This window comes from Bidens hawaiensis, unplaced genomic scaffold, assembly GCF_021521415.1.
Source record: "Bidens hawaiensis isolate Kalapana, Puna unplaced genomic scaffold, B.hawaiensis_p1.1 tig00026028_1, whole genome shotgun sequence".
NCBI lineage: Eukaryota > Viridiplantae > Streptophyta > Magnoliopsida > Asterales > Asteraceae > Bidens > Bidens hawaiensis.
In genome coordinates, this window is record NW_027505062.1 from 89544 (window position 1) to 113923 (window position 24380).

The 24380-nt window shown below is 39.6% G+C and overlaps 1 protein-coding gene across 1 annotated transcript; it reads left to right on the plus strand.

The window, feature by feature from the left end:
• The first annotated feature begins 1005 nt into the window (after positions 1-1005).
• LOC143610370 (uncharacterized) lies at positions 1006-1464 on the plus strand. Its single transcript, XM_077084868.1, has one exon. It carries the CDS (start codon positions 1006-1008, stop codon positions 1462-1464), a length of 459 nt encoding a protein of 152 aa, XP_076940983.1.
• The last annotated feature ends 22916 nt before the right edge of the window (positions 1465-24380 follow it).

Here is a 24380-nt window from a genome sequence, read left to right on the forward strand (position 1 = left end):
GGGAGAAGTAATTTGTATAATCTTGAATGGGAAATATTTAAAGAACTGATCAAACAAAGATTCTGTCCTATCAACGAGGTTAATCAGATTCAAACCAAGCTTTGGAACCACAAGGTTATTGGCACCAATATCAAGGAATATAACACTAAATTTCTTGAGTACTGCAGGCTTGTTCCACATCTTGTTACTCCCAAATATAACAAGGTGACTCGATATATTTATGGTTTGCCAAAGGAAATTCGTGATCATGTGAGATCACACATGCCTTCAACAATCGAGTCTGCTATTGAGTTGGCTGGATATTTGATGGATAGTATGATTAGAAATCGAGAGGAGGAAAGGAAGATGACGACTGAGAAGAAATGTGAAATTGATGAGAAAAGAAAGTTTGAAAGAGCGAAGGAAAGGTCGGCTGCATTTAACCGATCGATGTGTAAAAACTGTGGTAAGCGACATGATGGGAGGTGTTTGAAGCCTATACCGAAAGTTGATGTTCACAAGTTTGATCCATACTCAACTTGCAACTTTTGCAAACGACCGGGACACATGGAGGAGGATTGTAGGTAAAAGTTGATTGTGTGTTTTGAATGTGGTGAGAAGGGACACTTTAGTGCGAAATGCATTAAGAAGAAACCGGCAGCTGGAGGCGCCAATGGTAGTGGTGCCAGAAACGAGGGGAGAAAGGGAAATGCCCGCACGTATATGCTGAATACTCAGAAGGCGGGAGAATTACCAGACGTGATCACTGGTACGTTCTCTATTAATAATGCTTATGCTAGAGTTTTATTTGACTCAGTAGCCAATCAAATTTTTATAGATTATAAGTTTTGTAGTATATTAAATGAACCTCTAGCTAAATTGAATAAGCAATATGAAGTAGAAACGGCTAATGGGTCATTAATCAAAATATCTGAGATATTAAATAGTTATATTACCTTGGCCGGATATGAAATGCCAGTGCAATTATTACCAATGGAGTAAGCTGGATTTGATGTTATTTTTGGGATGGACTGGTTAGCAGCTAACCAAGCCCGAATACTATGTGACGAAAAGGCTATTGAAATTCTAACTCCAAACAATAAAATGTTGCGAATAGCCGGAGATAAAGATTCTGGTAAAATCGGAATTATATCGAAAATAAAAGCAAGTCATTGTTTGGGTAAAGGTTGCTTAGCATTCATGGCTTATGTAACCAAGGAGCCCGAGCCTAAGAAACTAGATGAGGTCCCAATTGTCACTGAATTCAAGGATGTATTCCCTAACGAGTTGCTTGGAATTCCGCCAGATCGAGAAGTTGAGTTCAGAATCGACTTAGTTCCAGGAACGGCTCCAATTGCTAAATCTCCTTATAGATTAGCACCGACTGAGATGAAGGAACTGAAAAAGCAGTTGGACGAGTTACTGGAAAAAGGATTTATACGACCAAGTTCTTCATCCTGGGGAGCTCCAATATTGTTTGTTTAGAAGAAAGACGTATCAATGAGGATGTGTATTGACTATCGGGAATTGAATAAAGTCACGATTAAGAATCGATATCCGTTGCCAAGGATTGATGATCTTTTCGATCAATTACAAGGTGCAAGTTGTTTTTCCAAAATTGATCTTAGATCCGGGTATCATCAACTGAAGGTTCAGGAAAAAGATATATCCAAGACTGCATTCAGAACCCGATACGGACATTATGAGTTCACTGTTATGCCTTTTGGACTCACTAATGCTCCGGCAACTTTTATGGATATGATGAATCGAGTCTGTAAACCTTACTTAGATAAGTTTGTTATTGTTTTAATAGATGACATTCTTATCTATTCCAAGACGAAAGAAGAACACCAAGCTCATTTGAAAACCATACTCAAAACATTAAGGAAAGAGAAGCTTTATGCAAAATTCTCGAAATGCGAATTCAGGTTATCCGAAGTACAGTTTCTTGGACATATTGTTAATGAGAAATGTATTCAAGTAGATCTGGCAAAGATTGAAGCTATTATCAAATGGGAGAAACCCAAGACTCCGACTCAAGTAAGAAGTTTTCTGGGGTTAGCAGGTTATTATAGAAGGTTTATCCAAAATTTCTCAAGGATAACGGTTCCATTGACATCATTAACCCGCAAATCTGTTAAATTTGAATGGGGACCAATGCAAGAAGAGGCATTTGAAACTCTTAAACAGAAACTGACAAACGCACCGATCTTAACCTTACCTGAAGGACAAGATAATTTCATTGTATATTGTGATGCTTCACATACAGGAATGGGATGTGTTTTGATGCAAGGGAAGAAGGTAATTGCTTATGCTTCACGACAATTAAAGGTTCACGAGAAAAATTACACCACTCATGATCTGGAGTTGGGAGCTATAATTTTTGCATTAAAGTTATGGCGACACTATTTATATGGTGTGAAGTTTACAATTTATATTGATCACAAAAGTCTGAAGCACATATTTGATCAGAAAGAATTGAACATGAGACAGAGGCGATGGATGGAAACGTTGAACGATTATGATTGTGAGATAGTTTACCATGAAGGTAAAGCTAATGTGGTAGCTGATGCTTTAAGTAGAAAAGAGCACGAAAAGCTAAAAAGAGTACGAGCCTTGAGGTTAGAACTCAAAATTGATCTATTAACTGAAATCAAAGAAGCTCAGAAGTTGGCACTAGAAGAAAATAACATAAAGGCTGAAAAAGAAAATGGAACAATAGATTAATTAGTTAAGGGCGATGATGATATACTCAGATTAGGAAAAGAATCTGGGTACCAATGGTTGGAAAATTGCGAGAGAAGATATTTGAAGAAGCTCACAAATCTAAGTATATGATGCATCCGGGTAGTGATATGATGTATCATAATCATAAGGATGATTATTGGTGGATTGGAATGAAGAAAGAAATTGCTCTGTATGTGGCAAAATGTTTGACATGTTCAAAGGTTAAAGCCGAGCATCAAAAGCCATTAGGTTTGTTAACACAACCTGAGATTCCGATTTGGAAATGGGATATGATAACCATGGACTTTATTATAAAGTTACCAAAAACCAATCGCCAAAATGATGCTGTTTGGGTCATTGTTGACAGACTGACCAAATCAGCTCATTTCATTCCAATTCAGGAATCTTATAGCATGATAAACTGGCACAATTACACGTTGAGAATATTGTATCATTACATGGTGTGCCGTTGTCAATTATATCCGATAGGGATAGTCATTTCACTTCTAACTTCTGGAGAAGTTTCCAAAAAGCAATGGGTACGCGGTTAAATTTGAGTACTGCTTATCATCCGCAGACAGATGGACAAAGTGAAAGAACAATTCAAACCTTGGAAGATATGCTTCGTGCATGTGTAATTGATCTAGGAGGAAGTTGGGATATTCATTTACCTCTAATGGAATTCTCATATAATAATAGTTATCACACAAGTATACAAATGGCTCCATACGAAGCACTATACGGACGAAAATGTAGAACACCTGTATGTTGCTCTGAAATTGGTGATAATCGGTTATCAGGTCCCGAGATTGTTTAAAGAACAACTGAACAAGTAATACAAATCCGAGAAAGGTTGAAAGCAGCACGTGATAGACAGAAGAGTTATACTGATGTAAGATGAAAACCGTTAGAATTTAAAGAAGGAGACAAAGTGTTGCTCAAAGTATCACCTTGGAAAGGTGTGGTTCGTTTTGGAAAGAAAGGGAAGTTAAGTCCGCGTTTTGTTGGACCATTTAAAATTATTGAAAGAATAGGTCCTGTAGCTTATCGACTTGAGTTACCCGAAGAAATGCAAGGAATCCATGATGTATTTCATATATCGAATTTACGAAAATGTTTAGCTGATGAGACACTTGCTATGCCTCTAAGGGATGTACAAGTGAATGAGAAACTCAAGTTTGTAGAGAAACCGATACAGATTGAAGATAGTCAAATCAAGTTTCTAATGCGAAAAAGGTTGAAATTGGTCAAAGTAAGATGGAATTCCCAACGTGATCCGAAATTCACTTGGGAACTTGAGTCCGAGATGAAACAAAAATATCCACATCTCTTTGCATAAATCTCGAGGACTAGATTTTTCTAAAGGTAGGGAGGATGTAACACCGTGAAAATAACCCATCTAGTTTTAGGTCAATAATGTCAAGATTAAAAGTTAATGGGTTAAAAATGCAAATTCTGAAGTTAAAGGACTGAAAATGAAAAATTTAGGGTTTTTTAGACCCATCGCGCTACGCGATGGTCCTCTGACTAACTTCATCGCGCTACGCGATAGAGAATCACACAATTCAAGAAAAAGGGGGGCGACGCGCTACACGACGGCCAAACTCAACTGGTCCATCGCGCTACGCGATGACCAGGTTAAGTAACCCGGGACACGTGGCAACTTCTGAGTAATTGCGGCGTCGCACTACGCGACGGCCTTTGGGAAAAGGCCATCGCGCTACGCGATGATCTGCAAAACTCGCCTATAAAAGGGCAGCTACAGGCTCAGCTCATTCATCCCGATTTTCACACTTATTTTCACACATTTAGCATCGGTAAGCGTGCTAGGAAGTGTTGAGGTGCCGAGAGCTGATTTCACGAAGAAACAGGGCATTGTTACGCTGTTTAACAAACTGTTGATCTCGTAATCAAGATGCGAGCTGAACTGCTGCTGAATTTCTCATCTTTTGTTCTCGCCTAGCCGGATAAGGTAGGATTAGGGTTAAGAAAGCCTGTTATATATAGTTATTTATACCTGGTAATGGTTATAGTCGTTAAACTGTAATTATTTTCAAGTGATATTTATAAAGCAAAGACGTTGCTTCCACGTGAAGTAATGTTATCAAAACTATTATTTTGACGGGCATGTAGTAACTGGAAGGGGGGTATCATTAGTAGACACTTCTTGCCTAAGGAATTCGTACAAATCCCAATCAACCGCGGGATCCGTTTGCTTACCTGGAGAATTTTGCCAACGTGATATCCTTTATTAGGCCAAAGCGTGCTATTCCAAACGTCATATGTAAATCCAAAGTATTTTCATAAAACGAAGATAACTATACTAAGGTTAGGTCAGACCTAAGAGTCTGCTGATCAGACCTCGAGTCTGCTGAACTGAATCAGACTTCAAGTCTGCTGTTCAGACCTCAAGTCTGCTGAAACTGTAACAGACTTAAAGTCTGCTGAATTATACCAACTAGGTACTTATGCATACCTATTATGAATATAGGTTAATAGCATACTGAAGCCAAGGAGGTCTATATTTCCTACTGATAATATAAGGAACACCTTAACCTTTTTACTGTCTGAACTGATTTTTACTCTTGTAATAGACTGGTTGTTTATTACAAAGAGTCTGATATATGTTTGCATGAGATATAATCTCTAAAATCGTTATAATACAAAATAGATAATAAAAAGCAACTCAGACTGAATACACATGTGTCTGGATCCAAACATAACTGATAATTGGCATACAAAACCAAGTCAGTCATAACCGGTTCTCCAACAGGGTTATATAGCCTAGGGGAAGGTTGTCTCCGAACAGGGGCTATATACTCGGGGAACCTTTGAATTGTGTGTGTAGGGCAGTGGTACAAATCCCGGGAATGGACAGGCGTTCCTGCTGAGATTGTGAAACAGAAAACTATGTTTGTATTTAACGACTGTTATAAATATTTTATCGTGTCAACGTTTCAGCCTGTAGCTGACGTGTTTTTCCCACCTATGCAGGTAACTAGATGACTATAGATGATATGCAAGGCTCGTTTTTGATAAATATAAATCCTTGTATAATTAATATTATGATTTTGTAAAACTAAAACTCGGGTGTTTAATTCCCGAGTAATTTTGATAATGTAAATTAATATTTTAATATTTAAAGTCTTCCGCTAAAACAAACCCGCTACTCTGATATATTTACAAACACAGGTACCGACTGATGGTCACACTTATAGGTCCTGAATTGGGGTGTGAACCATTTAAACATGGCTTCCAACAGCTGATGCTGGATCCATCACTTGAGAGAAGTAGATGGACGAGGTTAGTTGAGAAACGCTCGAAAGTTGTTGTTGAACCATTTAAACAGGGCTTCCCTTCTTTGAAGTTTGTCCTCCTATGTCGCTTATGAAAGACTCGAATCCGCCATCGAATGGTTTAGCATCAAATAGCAAGGGTTCATCTCCCATCATATGCCAGGTGCAATCACTATCTAAGTACCTAATACTATTGATAGTCCTCAATGATTGACCCTGCATGCACTAAGCTTTCAAATAGACATGGGTTCCCGGGATACTTTTGTCCTGGGAAGGTCAACCGTAAATCGACCAAACTTGATTTTATTTCCTGAAAACCATTTATTTCTTGTTGGAGCCTCACTTGATGAAGAGCGGTCCCTAGGAATCCAAGCAAAAACTTGTTCCTTGATTTTGGCAATTTTGGACTTCTCTTTTCTTGCTTTTGAAACTGTTTTTGGTGAATCCTCAAACTTTACAGTCTTAGGATACTTTTTGATTTTATCCTTCTTGGTTTTCCAAAAAGGTTTCTTTTTGTGTTTTACTTTATTGACTTTGGATCTCACATCTATTTCACTAGGTTCACTATCAGCTTGATCAGTCCTTGAATCAGGGCTACTAAAAGCTCTTTTTGGGGACTGACTAAGCCGCCTTTGAATATCAAACTGTTGCTTGAACCATTGCTTTCAATGTATTGCAAGGTGAGAAGAGTGACCACACACAAAACAACACTTTCTCCTAGGAGTGCCATAGAACTCGTCTGAACTATAATGTGGTTGGTGTGGTGGGAAAGGTGATCCTTGGAAAGGAACATGATTATAAAACACATTTGTGTAATATGGATCAACAAATTTTTGTTGATAATGACCATAGTAGTTTTTGTCACAGAAGTTGTATGACTGAGGATCTCTTGATTGATTGGTTGTTTGAGAAAATGATCGTTTATTTGGTGGAACATATTTACAAGAAGTACTTGTCTTTTCATTTTCAAAACTTTGCTTTTACTTGAATTATCCTCAGTCTCACAACTTGATGATGAACAACTTGATATGTTCACCTCAACAGGCCTCCTTTCGTTGACACATTTTTCAACAAAAATTTCACCACAAACGGTTTCATAATCTGAGTCAGAAGAAGAACATTCATTTTCATTGCAAACGTTTGTACAACTATCATTACTTGAATTTTCACAAAATACATAATTTGACCTTGACTTTAAACTTCCCAACATAGATTCACAAACTTTATTACAAACTGGATTGTTAATAGTTTTGGTTAGATCCACACATGATTCAAAACGTGGTTCTAACTTTCTTTTTAACTCACAACCCATATTAACCGTCCCACATTCACCACCATTTACATCACCAGCTGCTACACAAGACACATTGATGTCAGATTTATCAGATGATGGGACTGGAGCAGCAGTTTGAGAGGCAGCAGGAACAAATTTCACAGGCTTTGGTATTCTACCAACCCCGTATTCCATTTCTTCCTCTGGAAAAGTATTATAGCTAAAGTGGGGCAAACTGGTGTAGTTATCATTGAATGGTGGTGGTACGGCAGTGTAATCGTACCCCAACCCCGCTTTAACTTTAGCACTTCTCTGGGCTCCAATAAGATCATCTAACTTCTCAGATGATGCCTCAAATCTTTCGACTTGTTTTTCCTTTTCTTTCTTATCAGAAACTTCGAGTTTTAATTTCTTAATTTCTTCTTTTAAATCAATAATTATGTCTTTATAATAAATCACATTATGCTTTTCTCAAAAAATTTCAAGTCTAAGATTAGCTACATCATCGTGATGAGTTTTAATCTTTTCAACGTAGATCTTGTCAGCTTTTACATATTCAGCATTTAACTGACGAAGTTTTGCATTTTCTTTCAAAACTTCGTCTTGATGATATCTATAGTATTTGACTTTGTTGATGCATGCTTGAGAACAAAGATTGTGATTTACCTCATCAGCTGGTGATGTGTCGGGAATGATAGGACATGCATGACTACATTTACCGGCAGCACTTGTCCCAACTTTATTACTTGTTCCAACTTTATTTTCTTTGGACTGATTGTTCATTTGGAGCTTATCTTCCATTAATTCAAAAGATTGATGGTAGAAGCCAACTCTGAGAGTATCATGGTATACAGATTTGTGGTTCTTTTGATGGTAACCACATTGATGCTCCATGTATAAGGCAGTGAATTCAACAGCTTCATGTTGATCTGAAACAAACCATTGATGATAACGACACTTCTCATTTTGGTGACGAGTGACTCAAATCTTTTGATGAGAGAGGAAACCGATTCTCCTTTAATATGTGTAAACATGTCGAATTCTCTTTTTAATATTTCCTTTCGGCTTTCTCCCATATCCAGATTTCCTCCAAGCTTAGATTCGTAAGACATTTTTTTTTAAATCAATTAGATTTTTTTTTTAGAAAGAGAAAAAAAATTTAAGTTTTTTTTTTGCTAAAGTACCGAGTTGCAACAGTAATTCGCATGAGTTGCTACAGTACCGAGTCGCTACAGTGTTTCGCATGAGTTGCTACAGTACCTGATGCAAAGCGATTGCTACAGTACCGTGCGAAGTGAAGCGGTTGCTACAGTATCCCCCGTGCGAAGCGATTGCTACAGTACCCCCGGCGATTGCTATAGTACCTCGGAAGCGACTGCTACAGTACCCGATGCGATTTTTTTTTTTTGAGAATATAACACCCAAACTTCCAAAAAGTCAAAAAGACTTTAGTCTAAAAATCAATAAATTGGCCTAGATCTGAGTTTTAAACCGAATCTAAGCTCAGACACAAAAACTTAAAATACTAAAAACTTAGATTTAGTGATTCTCGTATGTTTCTAAGGTGTAAGGGACTCCAAAATAGATGAGTAACACGAAATCAACCTCAAATCCAACAAAAACTAAGATCAAAACCCGAAAAGTTTGACCCGAAAACCACAAAAAGTTGAGCCGAAAGCTCTGATACCACTTGTAGGTCCTCTAAATGGATCTCAAGACTTGACTCGGATCAATCCGTGTTGTTAGTTAGCGGAAATCACCAACGACACTCGGATCTCGAATCTTAGTTTGTTTATGTAAAAGAGAGAAAAAGGAGAAATGCGAGAGAAACTTTTTATTTAAGTTGTGAAGAGTTAGAAAAAAGGTTATGGAGATTGGTGAAAGTTGGTGGAAATTGGTCAGAAGGAGATTGGTGTTGTATGGTAGACGTTGTAGAACTCCTGTTTGTTTGGGGGAAATTGGTCGGAAGGAGATTGGTAGTCTGGAAGTTGTGCAAGAAACCTCCTCAAGATTCGATCAGATCAAGGCAAGATGAAAGCCGCTCAAGACCGTCAAAAGTCATATGCGGATAAGCGGAGACGGCCCATTGAGTTTGATGTTGGAGACCATGTGATTCTTAAAGTCTCACCTTGGAAGGGGATTATTCGTTTTAGAAAAAGGGGAAAGCTGAGTCCAAGGTACATAGGACCGTTCAAGATCATGGCCCAAGTGGGTGAAGTGGCTTACAAGCTTGATCTACCTGATGAGATGGAAGTAATCCACTCTACCTTTCATGTTTCTCACTTGAGAAAATGTCTAGCTGACGACACATCCCATGTGCCACTGCTGGACATCGAGGTGGACGAGCAATTGAATTATGTCGAGCAGCCCATTGAAATAGTCGACCGCAAGGAGAAGCACCTTCGTCGTAAGGTTATTCCCCTAGTGAAGGTGATATGGAAGCACCGTAAGGGATCGGATGCTACTTGGGAAGTTGAAGAAGAAATGCACAAGTTTTACCCTAATTTGTTTAAGTAATAGTTAGGTTTCGGGGACGAAACCTCTTTTAAGGAGGGTAGACTTGTAACATCCAACTTTTGTTAAGCATTTAATAACAGAAAGTTTTGTTAAAAAAATAAATAATAATAATAAGTTTTGTTCATTTGATCGATGAAGTCGGTAATTCGAGATTGATTTGTGGAAATTCGAGCTAATCTCATGCCTATATATAAGCGAGAACTACTTCAACATTAAATATAGGTGGGTCATAACTTGACGGGGTGAATTGAAACGAAGAGGCTTTGATTTATCGGGTGACTTGTGAAGATGCAAGACACGGTGAGACAAAGTTTTGATATCACAAGTCAAGGGGGTGATTGTAAGGCCAATATTTGTGACTTGCGATATCAAATTATGAAACCCATTATTTATTCACGGTCAATATAATAATTAATGTTGGCGAGAAATACGGACACGAGACGAGATCTTCGGGCGTGCGTTTAGCTTCAACAGGAAAAAAGCTTCTAGATTATGTTTTTATTTTGCTATATATATGTTATATGTTGTCATATGTATGTGTGTGTTTTCCATGGTGTAAGTCATCCACCCAAGGGGAGCTCACCTTGGGTGGGTCAGTTCGTTTATGAATATGTCGAATCTTTAACCGACAACGAGATCGTTCACTTATTTTATCTTTATATTATTTGTGTTCGGTCGTTTGATTTACCGCACCCGTCTCGAGCACTTATCAAGAACAAAGCCGTTAGTTGTCGGATTCGGTTTCGGGACCTACAATTGGTATCAGAGCGGGTTTGAATCAACTGATTCAACTTTGTTCTTGATATTCGGGTTCTATTTCCGCTATTACCCGAACCGAGACGTTAATTCCGTTGAAGTTTTGAAGATAAAGTTGGAAATAAAGTGGGAAATACGCGTGTTTGAAGCTTCTCCTTGTAGATCGGGATGTTTGGGATCTACAAGTGCCAGAACTGGGCGCTTTGGGAACCGTTCCGCCATACGCCGAAATTCCGGCGATCATACAGTCCTTTCCGGCGACAATTCCGAGGTTGAAGATGTAAAAATCAAACTCCGACATGAGTGTCGGTTATCTCTGTTTGTTCAAGGAGGTCGGTATTTGGGTGTATGGTGAGCCAGAGGCAGCTGAGAAGATGTGTTTAAGGGTAGAAGATGTGTGGCGGCTAGGGCTTCTTAAAACCGTGGTGGTTTCGACAAGGTTGGTACAAAAAAAAAAAAAAAGCATGTTGGTTTATGACAGTCGGTGAACGAGTGGACGAATTGTTCACCGGAATAAATGATGGACAAGGGTGGCGGGGTTTGAAGGTGGTTTACCGGATCTCGTTTTCTGGTGAACGTGTTTCCGGCCACCACGATGGCTTCCGAAGATCCGGCTAGAAACGACGCCAGTGGTTGTGGACGGCGGTGGCTGCAGAGATTATATTTGGTGTGTGAGTGAGGCAGCGGTGTTGGATGATGGATGCCCGACGGTGATGATTTGAGATGGCCGGAATACGTTTTCCAGCAGGTTATGGCCAGTTACCTCTTTGTGTATCATGTGAGTTGTAGATGACAGATTTTAGAGAAGATGATGGACGGTGCCGGAGCTCCGACGTGTTTTCTGGTGAGGTGATCTTAGATGGCGGCTGGGATTGTATGAAGATGATGTATGTTGATGAGAAGAATTGCACATGGAGAATGGCAGATGATGAGGTGTGGCTAGGGTTCCCAAGATGAGAATTTTCATTCTCACAAATATTGGTGTGGGCTTGAATGGAGTCGGGCCTCATTTGTTTTAAAAATGTTTTGGGCCAACAAAGGTAATTATTTTTAACATGAATGGAACGAAGTTTTTGAAAATATTTTTGGGCCGAGTAAGTCGTTTACTTATGTTCGGGTTGACCAAACTGAGGAAAGTCAAAATTTGTTCGGGTTTTTCGTCTTGCTTAACCGTGTTCAAGGCTTGTTATTTCTAAGGCGTTCGAGAGAGTTGGATCCGAAAGGTGAACTTCGAACGAAACAATAAGCTTTGCCATTTGATCGTTACCCCAGTATTTCGTCAAGCTCTTCTGAACCTATATTGCTTAAGATCCGAGATGGATAAAGAAGCGAGAACGTCTTCATGAATGAATTAGGTGGATCATACCTTGAGGGGGTGATTGAAGAAGCTTCGGTTATCGGGTTGATTTGCGAAAATGAAAGACACGGTTCGACAAAGTTTTGAGATCACAAGTCAAGGGGGTGATTGTAAGGCCAAAATGTGACTTGCGATATCAAAGTACGAAACCCGTTATATATATATTTATGGTCAAGTTAACAATTAATGTGTTGCGAGAAAGACGGACACAAGACGAGAACTTCGGGTACGCGTTTACCTTTAACGGGAAGAATGCTTCTAGAATGTTTTAGTTTAGCTATAAATAGGACATGTTGTCTTTCTTCATGTGTGTGTTTTGTATGGTGTTTTCACCCACCCAAGGGAAGCTCACCTTGGGTGGGGTCGGTTCATTCGTTTATATTAAATCTTTTAACCGATAATGAGATTGTTTCTATTATTTTATCGTTATATTATTTTGTTCAGTCATTTGATTTCACCGCACCTGTCTCGAGCGTTTATCAAGAACAAAGCCGTTCATTGTCGGACCCGGTTTTGGGACCTACACATAATGGAAGGTTTCTATTATCAGTGACTGGTGCCAGATATTGGGCATGATTGATATTAATGGAATGGTGTCATTCATCATTATTTCTTCGATCCACTTTATAAGTCAAAGGTGCCTAATTTCTATAGACTAGAAAAAATTTCAACAATATCTTTTGATTATATTCAAATATTCAAAATTAATAAGTATACTTACATTGTTATCTGCTCTCGAAGTTGAAGCATAAGAAGGAATGCTGAGACCGAATCTGGAATATTCAAAGAGGTCTCGTGGTGAATCAATTGTAAAAATGTCGACAATTTGAAAACAAGAAAGAACATAAAGAACTCGGACTCAACCGTGTATAACCTTCTCCCGATCAAAGTGAATACATCTCAATGTCTACTTAAATATATTCTAGTCATATTCAAATATTAAAAACTAAGTATATCTTGTCAAATTTTAGATATGTTTACTTATACAAAGGTAGGGTGGAGTAAGGATAAAAAAACCATAATGTCTAGTAAGTCTAGAAAGACATAAACCATTGAGATGTAGGTAACGTGGATGACAACTTGGATCCTGTTTGTAGGGTGAAGTTAGGATAAAAAGACCATAATGTCTAGTAAGTCTAGAAAGAGATGTAAGCCATTGCGATATAGGCCATGGGGATGACAACTTGGATCTTGTTTGACCCATGACCAGAACAAATTGAGATTAAAGCAGATTAAATCAAGTATTTTATTATTTGAAAACTTTAGTTTATATTTTTTTGACTTTTTTTGGTGTATTTATCAAAGTGAAAATCCGCAAAATACCATTTTAATCAAGCCATTTCCATCTTTGTCTATGATTTTGAAAAAAATACCCAAAATAGGCATCATCTTCGTTGGATCTGATAGAAGCATAATACCCGCTGACGGAAGTGACAGAACACGGTAGCCTGTAGCCTGTAACAAATTGCCACATGTCCATTTGCTTTGTAGGCTTCGATAGAAGAGGGGAAGATCTGATAAAATGTTAAACCGCCGGGCCTACGATGCAGGAGGCTGCTTCTATTGGCTCCGACAGTTTAATCCTTTAAAAGGATTTTTCTAAATTGAAATCAAGGGTTTGTCACTTTCTTGCACGGATTTCTTAAAAACATATGTGATTCGTGGAAAACAAACACTACAGTTGTGATCTTCTCGAAAAACTAAGCGAGTCACACTATAGATTTGCTTGATTTTGTGGAGAAATAAGAGGTAGAGATGGAGGTTAGTTAAGGAGATGACACAAGTTTCATCGGACGATGAAACAGCTTTGTGTTTCGTTGGATGACAAAAACATGTAGACACTTGGCGAGATTTTAGAGGTCGTTGTGTTTCGTTGGCGGGTGATATGCTTCTGTCGAATCCGACGGATTAGAATGACTATTTTGGGTATTATGTGAAAATCATGGCTAAAGTTAGAAAGAGATTGGTCTAAATGACTATTTTGATAATTATCAATTATCTTTTTAAGTTGTTGGCTGCCTTCTAGGATCTAGATAGTTTATAATGTTTGGTTTTGATAACAGAGAACTTGGTTGATTAGTTTTGATTTAAGAGTTTCAAAGTTTTAACCTTCTAGTATTGATTATTGATCCAACTTGATTGATAAGAAAACTACATCAGTTGGTATTAAAAACCAACGAAGATTCAATGGAAGGACGTGAATGTATACTTCATGGATACGCCCAACAAGGATGAAGGAAGGGACCAACGTGATATCACAAAGATTGCAAAGTTGCGCAACAGGTTTGGACCTGAAATTGCAACATGAAGAATACTATGGTCTATAAGGAAACATAAACCGATTCTATTATCTGGAATGATGGGAATGAAGACCGTAAGACTATTTGTCAACACCAAGAACACTATGATTATGATTGATCCCCTTCGTAATATGGGGATGGCAATGGAAGTCCCGGAGTTCCATGGTCGGATACACCCTAACGAATTATTGATTGACTCGGTAGCGTGGAACCCATCGTTGATCTCAAACATCTTGACAAATACAAAGGTAAAAATCGTTGCTATTAGATTGTGTAAACATGCTTCCTTGTGGTGGGATCACATAAGAAAAGGGCTCTAGAGGTGAGGTCAAAAGTATAAGTCTTGGAAGAAAATGAAAAAAAAAATTACGTGAAAAGTTTTTACCAATAGATTACCATAGAGAAGCTTTTTTAGATCTCCATAACTTATTTGAATGAACACCGTTGAGAATGCTGAATTTGACAAGTTTAGAATGATGTGCGGGGCTGACAAAGATGAGGAGTAAGCAAGCACTCGGATTTTGGGGGTATTACGAAATGACATCTCTGATGCGATCCAACTCCAACCATATTGGACTTTTAATGATGTTTGCATGCTAGCACTAAGGTGGAGAAACAACTCAAAGCTAGAACGAGGAGCTCACATCGTAAACTCAGCCCAATAAAAGTCGAGAACTCTTGTGTGCCCTCGACATTTTCACATGGGAACCAACTTAGTCCAATCATAGTTGATCCCTCGGGTTGATCTACCAGTTCACCCACTAGTTAACAGATAACTAGATGTTTTAAGTGTCATGGGCCCGCGATAGCCCAAACAAATATCTAGTCACCCTCACAGAAGACACCATACCTAAGTATAATACAAAGGAGAAGGAGGAGGAGGAGGAGGTATAATGAGCTTTGAGCGCGCCACTACAACACTCATGGATGAAACTATGCGGCTATGGAATAACATTTTTCACACAATGTGTGCGTCAAAGGTGAAGCTTATACTATTATCATCGACGAGGGAAGTTGTGAGAACATGGTCACAAAATGCATGATAAACTATTTAATATATAAAACTCTTTTCATTTGTAAACTATTTGATTCATCGTTGTGAAGGAATTAAATGGAAGATTAGGTTTTTTTAACGGAAAATTTTATACTGTTATACTATTACATCAGTATATATAAATTACATTATTGCCCAGGTTTGAAAATATGACATTTCTTCCAACAGACATATTTCTACCAAAGAGCTAGCCCCCACGCTAGACTATTAAAAGGCTATTTTACATTAAATTTTTTGATGAGTAAGAGTACAATTTCAATTTAAATTTAGCTCAGTAATATACTGATATGTTGTGTTGCAATTGATGTGTTGGTGAAATAATGTGTGTTAAGTAAGTTATATCGTGTATTTTATGTGTTTATATGTCTTGGACACGATTACTTTGAGTGGTTTTACATTTACAGGTGAGCGGAGCTTAAAGGAGCTAAATTGGCGTATATGAGATGGAGTGGAAATAAAGATTTTATTGCATGGAATGATAGAAAATTTGAAGACGAAGACGTGTCCAAAAACGGTGCATAAAACGGAGCTATAACGAAGAAGTTATGGGCAAAACAGTGCAAGGGGGCTGTCACCGTAAAGCAGTGGCTGATGACCGTAGTCTTTTGATTTATTGATTAAAACAAAGATTATAATCCAATAGGTTTAATTATCTATCCAACTTACTTCATAACCTGAAACCTGGAGATTAGTTACCGTTTACCATAATTGTTTGCAATTCAATTTAATAGTGTTTTCACTTAACAAACCTTTTAAACTGCTTGACATCGTTTGTACGCTTAGTTTTATTAATTAGTGAACAATGAACTATAGTAGCACTTTCCACTGATTCATTGTGGATTCGACACCTTACTTGCCCTAGCTAGTAAAGGTATTTTATAAATGTTTTTGATTTACCTTTCGACATCGATCAAAATGGCGTCGTTGCCGGGGAATCAGCGCGCAAAGTGCTAGTTTAGTTTAGTAATTTAGTTTTTTTACATTTATTCTTTTGATTTTACGCGAGGTATTTGTGTGTCTCATGTGTGCAGGTAACTCAAGATGACGTGGAGTTGGGTTTATGACCCAGTTGAAGGATATAAGGTTGTGGAGGACGGAGATTCGTACCCTCAATTTTTTATATCATGAACCACCTTCACCAAACCTTCCAGGCTACTACAAGTCAAATAATTTTAACCAAAGGAACTTCAATCAGCAAGGTCATAACAATAATTACCAAAATTATTCACCGCCTCCACCTAATGATCATGGGTATTATGAGTCAGCTGATGAGTATGATAGTGATGGGCACGAGACTCCAACTTTTGTAAGTTATCGAGAGGAGGAAGACTACTATTATGATGAGTACCCACAGCCAATATATGAGGAAGTTACTCAACATTATAATCATGGTGGTACTTATCAAAGGAATTAACAGCAAGATCAAGAAGACTCCTCGGGTAACAATGAAGAGTCTATGAAAGAAGTTATGGATTTTCTAAAGGAGATGAAGAGAGATCAAGAAGCTCAGAGTAAGGCTATAAATGAAAGGTTAGAGATTCAGGAAACGTCTAATGTTGCCCAAGATGAACTGATGAGTCAACTATTAGAAAAGGTAGCCCAAATTCAACGAGAACGAGATAAGTTGGCTAGTTGTGTCGTGGCTGAAGATGAGGTGATAGATGAGGATACTATTGACTTTTTAAAGAAAGTTGAAGAGGAGGTTGTGGAAACTAATACCACACCGACTCTATCAATTATTGAAGAGCCATTGAATGTAGTGGTCGGGTTTGATGATTATGGTGATGTAGAGATAGATGGTTCAGATATTTTGGGGCATGAAGTTGAAATTTTAACCCCGGTTGAAGGCATATCAACCGTTGAAGAGCATATGATTGAAGTAGCCCAGGTGAACCCCAATTGTTCTCTTATAATAATCACACCAATAAACAAAGTTGGGGGGAATGGTTCAAGTTCAAAGGAAAGAAAGGTGAGTTTGGAAGACTTTGAACAAAACATGATCAAATGGGCCCATATTGGTTCTACTGACGTGTCCACCGCAAGAAAGAAAGTTTGGACACAACAGCTTAACTACTGAGCATACATGGGGAATTCGGTGGGAAAATGCTAGGCTCGCCCCCGATCAACATTTGATGCTTCGAAGATAAGGAACGGTGGTCGGGCTAGATGTGTTAACTATTGGGCATATGTCCAAATGTGTGTTCACACCGTCCCGAATTGGTTCACTAGAGATGCTGATCTTGAAAGAGGAAGCACAACCTTGGCATCTTAACTACCGAGCTTGCGTGGGAAATTCGGTAGGTAAATGCTGCATTAGACCACCATAATCGCCAAATGAGGTAACGGTCTGGCTAAAGACCTTAACAAAAACTTAGCGCTGATCGGGAGGCAACCCGACCTTTTATTTTGTTTTGTTTGTTTTCTTTATTTTTAGTTTTCTTTTGCGTGCTACTTTTTGTTTGTGTTTTGTAGTTATAGTAAGCCCTAAGTGTGGGGAAGGTCATGGTGGTCTAGTAAAGATTCGGTGGATTATATATTATCACATCAAAGTTTAAGGAGTTTGGGTCAAGTTTGCAACAGTACTTATCAGCAGGACCCGTTTGACAAGAGATATTCGAATCAGGTGCATGTGTCTCTTTCCTTTCCTTTAGTTGTTAAAATGTTTAAGTTCCCATGTGTCACACTCGAATTTTAAATGAATAATTACATTGGGGACAATGTAATGTTTAAGTGTGGGGATGCGGGTTTGGTTTAAAAGTGAAAAATGCTAAGAATGTCCCGAGTTTAAAATTTTTATACACAATGAAAAATGATAGAAAAACTGGAATCGTTAAAAAATATATATAAAAATAAAAATAAAAAAATAAAAATATATATATTAATAATATTACTAATAATAATAATAAATAAAACTAAGTAAATAATAATAGTAATCATTATGAATATCAATAACACACTTAATTTGGGATGTGTAGGTAGGCTAAGCCTTTAAGAATGAAAGGATGGTTTGGTTGTTGACATAATTGAATCTTTAATTGCTTGATGTTAATGGGAAACACCTTCGGGTTTTGTTTGTTTAGCTACGCCTGTGTAAGGATTGGGATGAAAGGTCGGGCTATACTCAAGCCCTTTGTTAGATTTGATTACCAAAAGAATTTTTTAAAATATGAATAGACTATTGAACGATGCTTGGATAGGCTTAACGTTAGAGTATGCTAGGTGGCTTGTGATATAAACATAAAGAAAATACTTCTAGTTTAAGTGGTTAACGTTTCGTAGGTGTATGGTTTTATAACCTTAAATCCTGTATTGATGGGATGCTCTAGGGTTCGGAGACCATGGGTCTTTATGCGGTATATCATCTGGGTATTCATATCTCCTAAGTGGATTTATGAATATTAAAAGAGCTCAAAGAGCAACCCACAGTTTTTCTGCCAAATATAAGTCATTAAACATGACCATTACGTGCTTTTAAAGTACAATTACACTACTAACTTGATCATCCACGCTGTTAGTCATAAGAGGTCCCCGTGCTCGCGTTTCATTACCATTAAGAAACGGACCACACGGGAAACGTCATATGTAAGCCCTATAGATGAATTCGCGCATACTCACCTATGGAGATGGACTTTGGGGTGTTGCTTGATAACGGGGCTATACCATGTACTGGGGGCTATTAGCTAGTTAGTGTAAGGCCCCGAACCCCGGGAACCCCACAGTTGGTAATCATACAAAACACTTAAGAAAATAATTAAACTTGAAAACAGTTTATTCCATTAAAACAAACATCTCAGAGTATAATTCAGCGGAAAACATAAATAATAAAATAAGTTCCCAAAACCCGGGAATTTTGCCCAAAATCAACATAGTTATCTAAAAAATAAAAAAAACTTTTAATAATGAATGTTTAATAGTAAAACTTCAGTTCCCGTATGCCCTTCACCGTCCAAGTAGCTTCGTGCACGTCCAAGCGATAAGGCATCCTTCTCCTAACCTGAAACTCACACTAACATGCACACAAAGTCAGCTTGAGCTGAGTGAGTTCAAGTTTTAAGTAAATAAAATCAGTAAATAATAGTTATGATAGTCATACCAAAGTTTTAAAACGTAAAAGGGTACATCCATCAAATCATCATTACCGAACTAAACATCCTCATACATACATATACCAAAATGTATATGTAAACATCCTTTCAATTACATCTCTATATATATCACAGTATATATATATATAACATCCACATATAACATCAGGGTCGAGCAAAGGTACAACCCAAACACGTAACATCAGTGCATGCAAACACAAAGTAGGCATACACAACATCAGTAGTCGAAACGACTACAACATCGCCAGATATAGGCCAAGAAATAATGTATATACATATATATATATATATATATATATATATATATATATATATATTTAACATCCCAAGGCCTACCATATGCTAGCAAGTCTATATAAATTCGTTTAAAACCTTTCATCATGTAAGAAAACATTTAGGTGTGCATGCTAGCCCAAAAGTAAAAGAGAAAAACGGGCATCATGAAGTCACCTGAAATCAATCGAACACCTGCAACAAGCCAGGAATCCCTAAGTGCACAATCACAAGCAAGGGCCTGTAAATTATACACAACACGTTACTACACTAGACCGTAAGAACACTCTTGCCTAATGGGCCGCCCAAGGCCCAACACTTGGCCCAAGGCCCAACAGCTTGGCCCAAGGCCCAACAGCTTGACCCAAGGCCCAACAACTTGGCCAAGGCCCAATACTTGGCCCAAGGCCCAACAACTTGGCCTAAGGCCCAACAGCTTGACCCAAGGCCCAAGGATAGTCAAATCGGGTCGAATGCGCGTGTAATAAACCTTAAAACCATTTGTTAAACGAATCAGCCCCGAATGGACCAAATTCCATTTTAAATCTTTTCATTCATCAAGATTATGTCACTCGAGTTGATAGGGTTGACGGTTCCTTTTTACAACTCTTACTTTAACGTTTAAACAAAAATTCGCGCACCGCCGACTCGATTGACGAAGCACTAACCACAACAGCCCCGAGCATCAAAAAAATAATTTTTCCACAGCCCTTAAACCCCCCTAGGGCTGTACAAACTGATTCGGTCGGTCACCCGATCAATTAACGCATCAAACTCAACAATTTGCAATTCTATACCCGATAAACCCTAGTTTTCGAACTAAAATCGATTGACCGACCTAAACACCTCCATTGGCCATGAAATTATAATATGATGTACATGTCATACCTAGTGGGATGTTTATGCAAAAACCTCACTCGAAACAGCCCCGGAAAAGCTCAATTGGGCAGCCACCCGGTTAGCCTACAACACGACGTTTTTCGATCAATACGCTCAATATGAAGACCAATTAACGTGAAAAAGACTTGGGGAATCGTAGTACATACCTTGAATTGAAGTTCTAAGGTTTAGAATTGGCTGCAAAAAAGAAAAATCGCGGGTCTTGGCCTTGATGTTCCTACCGATCGCAAACAGCCAAGAGGGGCTAGGGTTTTGTTGTGTTATAACATAAGATATTACACTCTAGTCCCTCCAAATTGAGGTGTAAGGCAAAACGGAAGGAATAGTTAGGTTCTTTAACGTACCGGGATAACGTAAAGGCTTCCGAGAAACGTCGGTTAAGTCCCAAGAGTTTACGCTACAAGCTTTAGTTCTTGAAACCGGAATTAACGGGTGTTACAAGTCCACCCCCTTACAATGGGATTCGTCCCCGAATCCCGATGCGACAGGAACAACTGCGGATAATGCTTCATCATTTCGTCTTCGGACTCCCAAGTGGCCTCAGAACCCCTACGGTGTTTCCACTGCACCTTCACCTGTCTAACCACCTTATTTCTCAAACGCCTCTCCTGACGGTCAAGAATAGCAATCGGTTGTTCAACATAGTTCAGCTTACTATCGAGTTCAATATCATCGAGGGCACATGGGCCTCTTCATCCGCTAAGCATTTCCTTAGATGGGACACGTGAAAAGTAGGATGAATCCCCGCGAGCTCCTCGGGCAATTCCAGCCTATATGCTACCTCACCGACTCGGGCCAATACACGAAACGGGCCAATAAACCTCGGGCTGAGCTTCCCCCTCTTATGAAAACGAATAATACCCTTCCAGGGAGAAACTTTTAACATAACCCGATCCCCGGCCTCAAACACAATAGGCCTTCGCCTTTTATCTGCATAAGACTTCTGACGATCTTGCGCGGCCTTCATAAATGCTTTAATCATATCGAGTTTCTCAGTCGTAGCCTCAACCACCTCGAAACCACCCAACTGCTTTTGACCAATGGAACCCCAACAGACTGGAGTCCTGCACCACCTACCATACAACATCTCAAACGGTGGCATCCCAATCGTGGCGTGATAACTGTTATTATACGAGAACTCTACTAACGGTAAGTGACGGTCCCAACTTCCACCAAAATCGATAACACAAGCCCGCAACATATCCTTGAGAGTCTGAATGGTCCTCTCGGACTGACCATCCGTCTGCGGGTGATAAGCAGTACTGATGAGGAGTTTGGTGCCCATCTCCTCGTGAAACCTTTTCCAAAATCTGGAGGTGAAACGCGTATCCCTATCTGAAACAATAGATACCAGAACCCCGTGCCTAGAGACGATCTCACGAATAAACACATTGGCCAGCTGCTCAGAATTAAAAGTCTCTCGAATCGGCAAGAAGTGAGCGCTCTTGGTCAGTCTGTCCACGATTACCCAAATGGTGTCGTAATTACCCCTAGGAGTACGAGGCAGTTTAGTCACGAAATCCATGGTAAGATGCTCCAATTTCCATTCAGGTATTTCCAACGGCTGAAGTTTCCCAAACGGCTTCTGATGCTCGGCCTTAACTTGCAGACATGTCAAACACTTACTTACATATTGAGCCACCTCAAACTTCATCGCAGGCCACCAATAATTCTTTTTCAAGTCTTGGTACATCTTGGTCGCGCCTGGATGAATGGAATAGCGCGACTTGTGCGCCTCATCTAAAATACTACTTCTGAAACCTCCATACCTCGGCACCCATAAACGCCCATCTTTATACTTCACCCCATCATCGACGTCTTCCAACAACTTTTCCTAACCGTAGATACGCTCTGACATAATCCATTCCACCTCCAACGCTTCATTCAAGACGTTGGCTATTTGTTTCAAAATGTCGGGTTTGAGAATAAGCTGGTAGGATTTCACACGAATAGGTTTTGGTCTCTCCTTCCGGCTTAACGCGTCGGCCACCACGTTAGCCTTACCCGGATGGTACATGATCTCCAGGTCGTAGTCCTTAATCAATTCCAACCATCGACGCTGTCGCATATTCAGTTCCTTTTGCTCGAAGAAATACTTTAAGCTCTTATGATCGGTGTAAACAGTGCAAGGAACACCGTACAGATAATGCCTCCACAACTTAAGCGCAAACACAACCGCCGCCAGTTCTAAGTGGGTAGTATAATTCGCCTCGTGAGGCTTTAATTGCCGCGAGGCATACGCGATGACTCGACCTCGTTGCATCAGAACACACCCAAGCCCCTGGTAGGAGGCATCAAAATACACCACCAAATCATCGGTGCCATCAGGTAAAGCTAAGATCGGGGCATGCGTCAATCTGTTCTTCAACTCGAGAAAATCCTCCTCCTGTTCCGTACCCCAAACGAACTTAACACTCTTCTTAGTCAGCTTGGTCAGTGAAGAAGCAATTTTTGAAAAATCGGGAATAAAGCGATGGTAATACCCCGGCAAACCCAGAAAACTACGGATTTCGGTTGGAGACTTAGGAGACTCCGATTCATTCACGGCTTCCATCTTTGCAGGGTCAACCAGAATACCACTCGGGTTAATAACATGGCCAAAGAATTGAACCTCACGTAACCAGAAGGAACACTTAGAAAATTTCGCATACAATTTGTTCTTTCGCAGAGCCTCCAACACTTCCCTGAGATGACCGGCGTGATTGGATTCACTTTTAGAGTACACAAGAATGTCATCGATAAACACAATAACCGAGCGATCGAGCATCGGTCTACACACCCAGTTCATAAGATCCATGAACGCAGTCGGTGCGTTGGTCAAACCGAAAGACATCACCAGAAATTCGTAATGTCCATAACGAGTGCGGAAGGCAGTCTTAGGAATATCTTCCTCCCGAATCTTCAGCTGATGATACCCGGTCCTAACGTCGATCTTCGAGAACCAACTAGCTCCTTGGAGCTGATCAAATAAATCGTCGATCCTTGGGAGAGGGTACCGATTTTTGACAGTGAGCTTGTTTAATTCACGATAGTCAATGCACATCCGCATGCTACCGTCCTTCTTTTTAACGAACAGGACCGAGGCACCCCAAGGTGAGATGCTCGGTCGAATAAAGCCCTTATCGAGCAAGTCTTCCAACTGAGCCATAAGCTCCTTCATTTCGTTCGGCGCTAGGCGGTAGGGAGCTCGGGCAACGGGCTTGGCGCCCGGTACAAGGTCTATCTGGAACTCGTCCTCGCGATCCGGCGGCACATCTGACAAATCATCTGGAAATACATCCGGGAAATCCCGAACAATAGGAACATCACCGACGGTAGCCACCTCGGTATTCACATTCATAGCATACGCCAGATACGCCCCGCACCCCCACTGCATCAACTTTCCCGCCTTAAGCATAGATATAATATGTGGCGTCGCAACATTCGGATCATCGAAGACCGTAATTCGAGTCCCATCCGGGGCCCTTAAACGAACAAGTTTCTGACCACAAATGATCTGAGCATCAACATTCGCGAGCCAATCCATCCCAAGCACCACATCGAAACAACCAAGCGGCATCAAATACAATCGCACCAGAAACCTATAACCAGACAACTCGATGGAACAACCCTGAATAGCCCTAGACACGGACACGGATTTTCCTACGGCGACCTCAACCTCAAACCCATCAACTACGCGCTCTGGTGATTTATCCAACAGGGAATAGAAAGCGGTAGACACAAAACTACTACTGGCACCCGAATCAAATAAAACTGAAGCCTGTAACTCATCAAGTAGGAAAGTACCTGGGACGATATTATACTACTGCTTAGCTACACGGTCAACACATACGATTTCAAAG

What these genes read in the sequence shown, in the direction of transcription:
- LOC143610370 (XM_077084868.1), top strand. Translation starts at nt 1,006, where the DNA reads ATGGACTGGTTAGCAGCTAACCAAGCCCGAATACTATGTGACGAAAAG.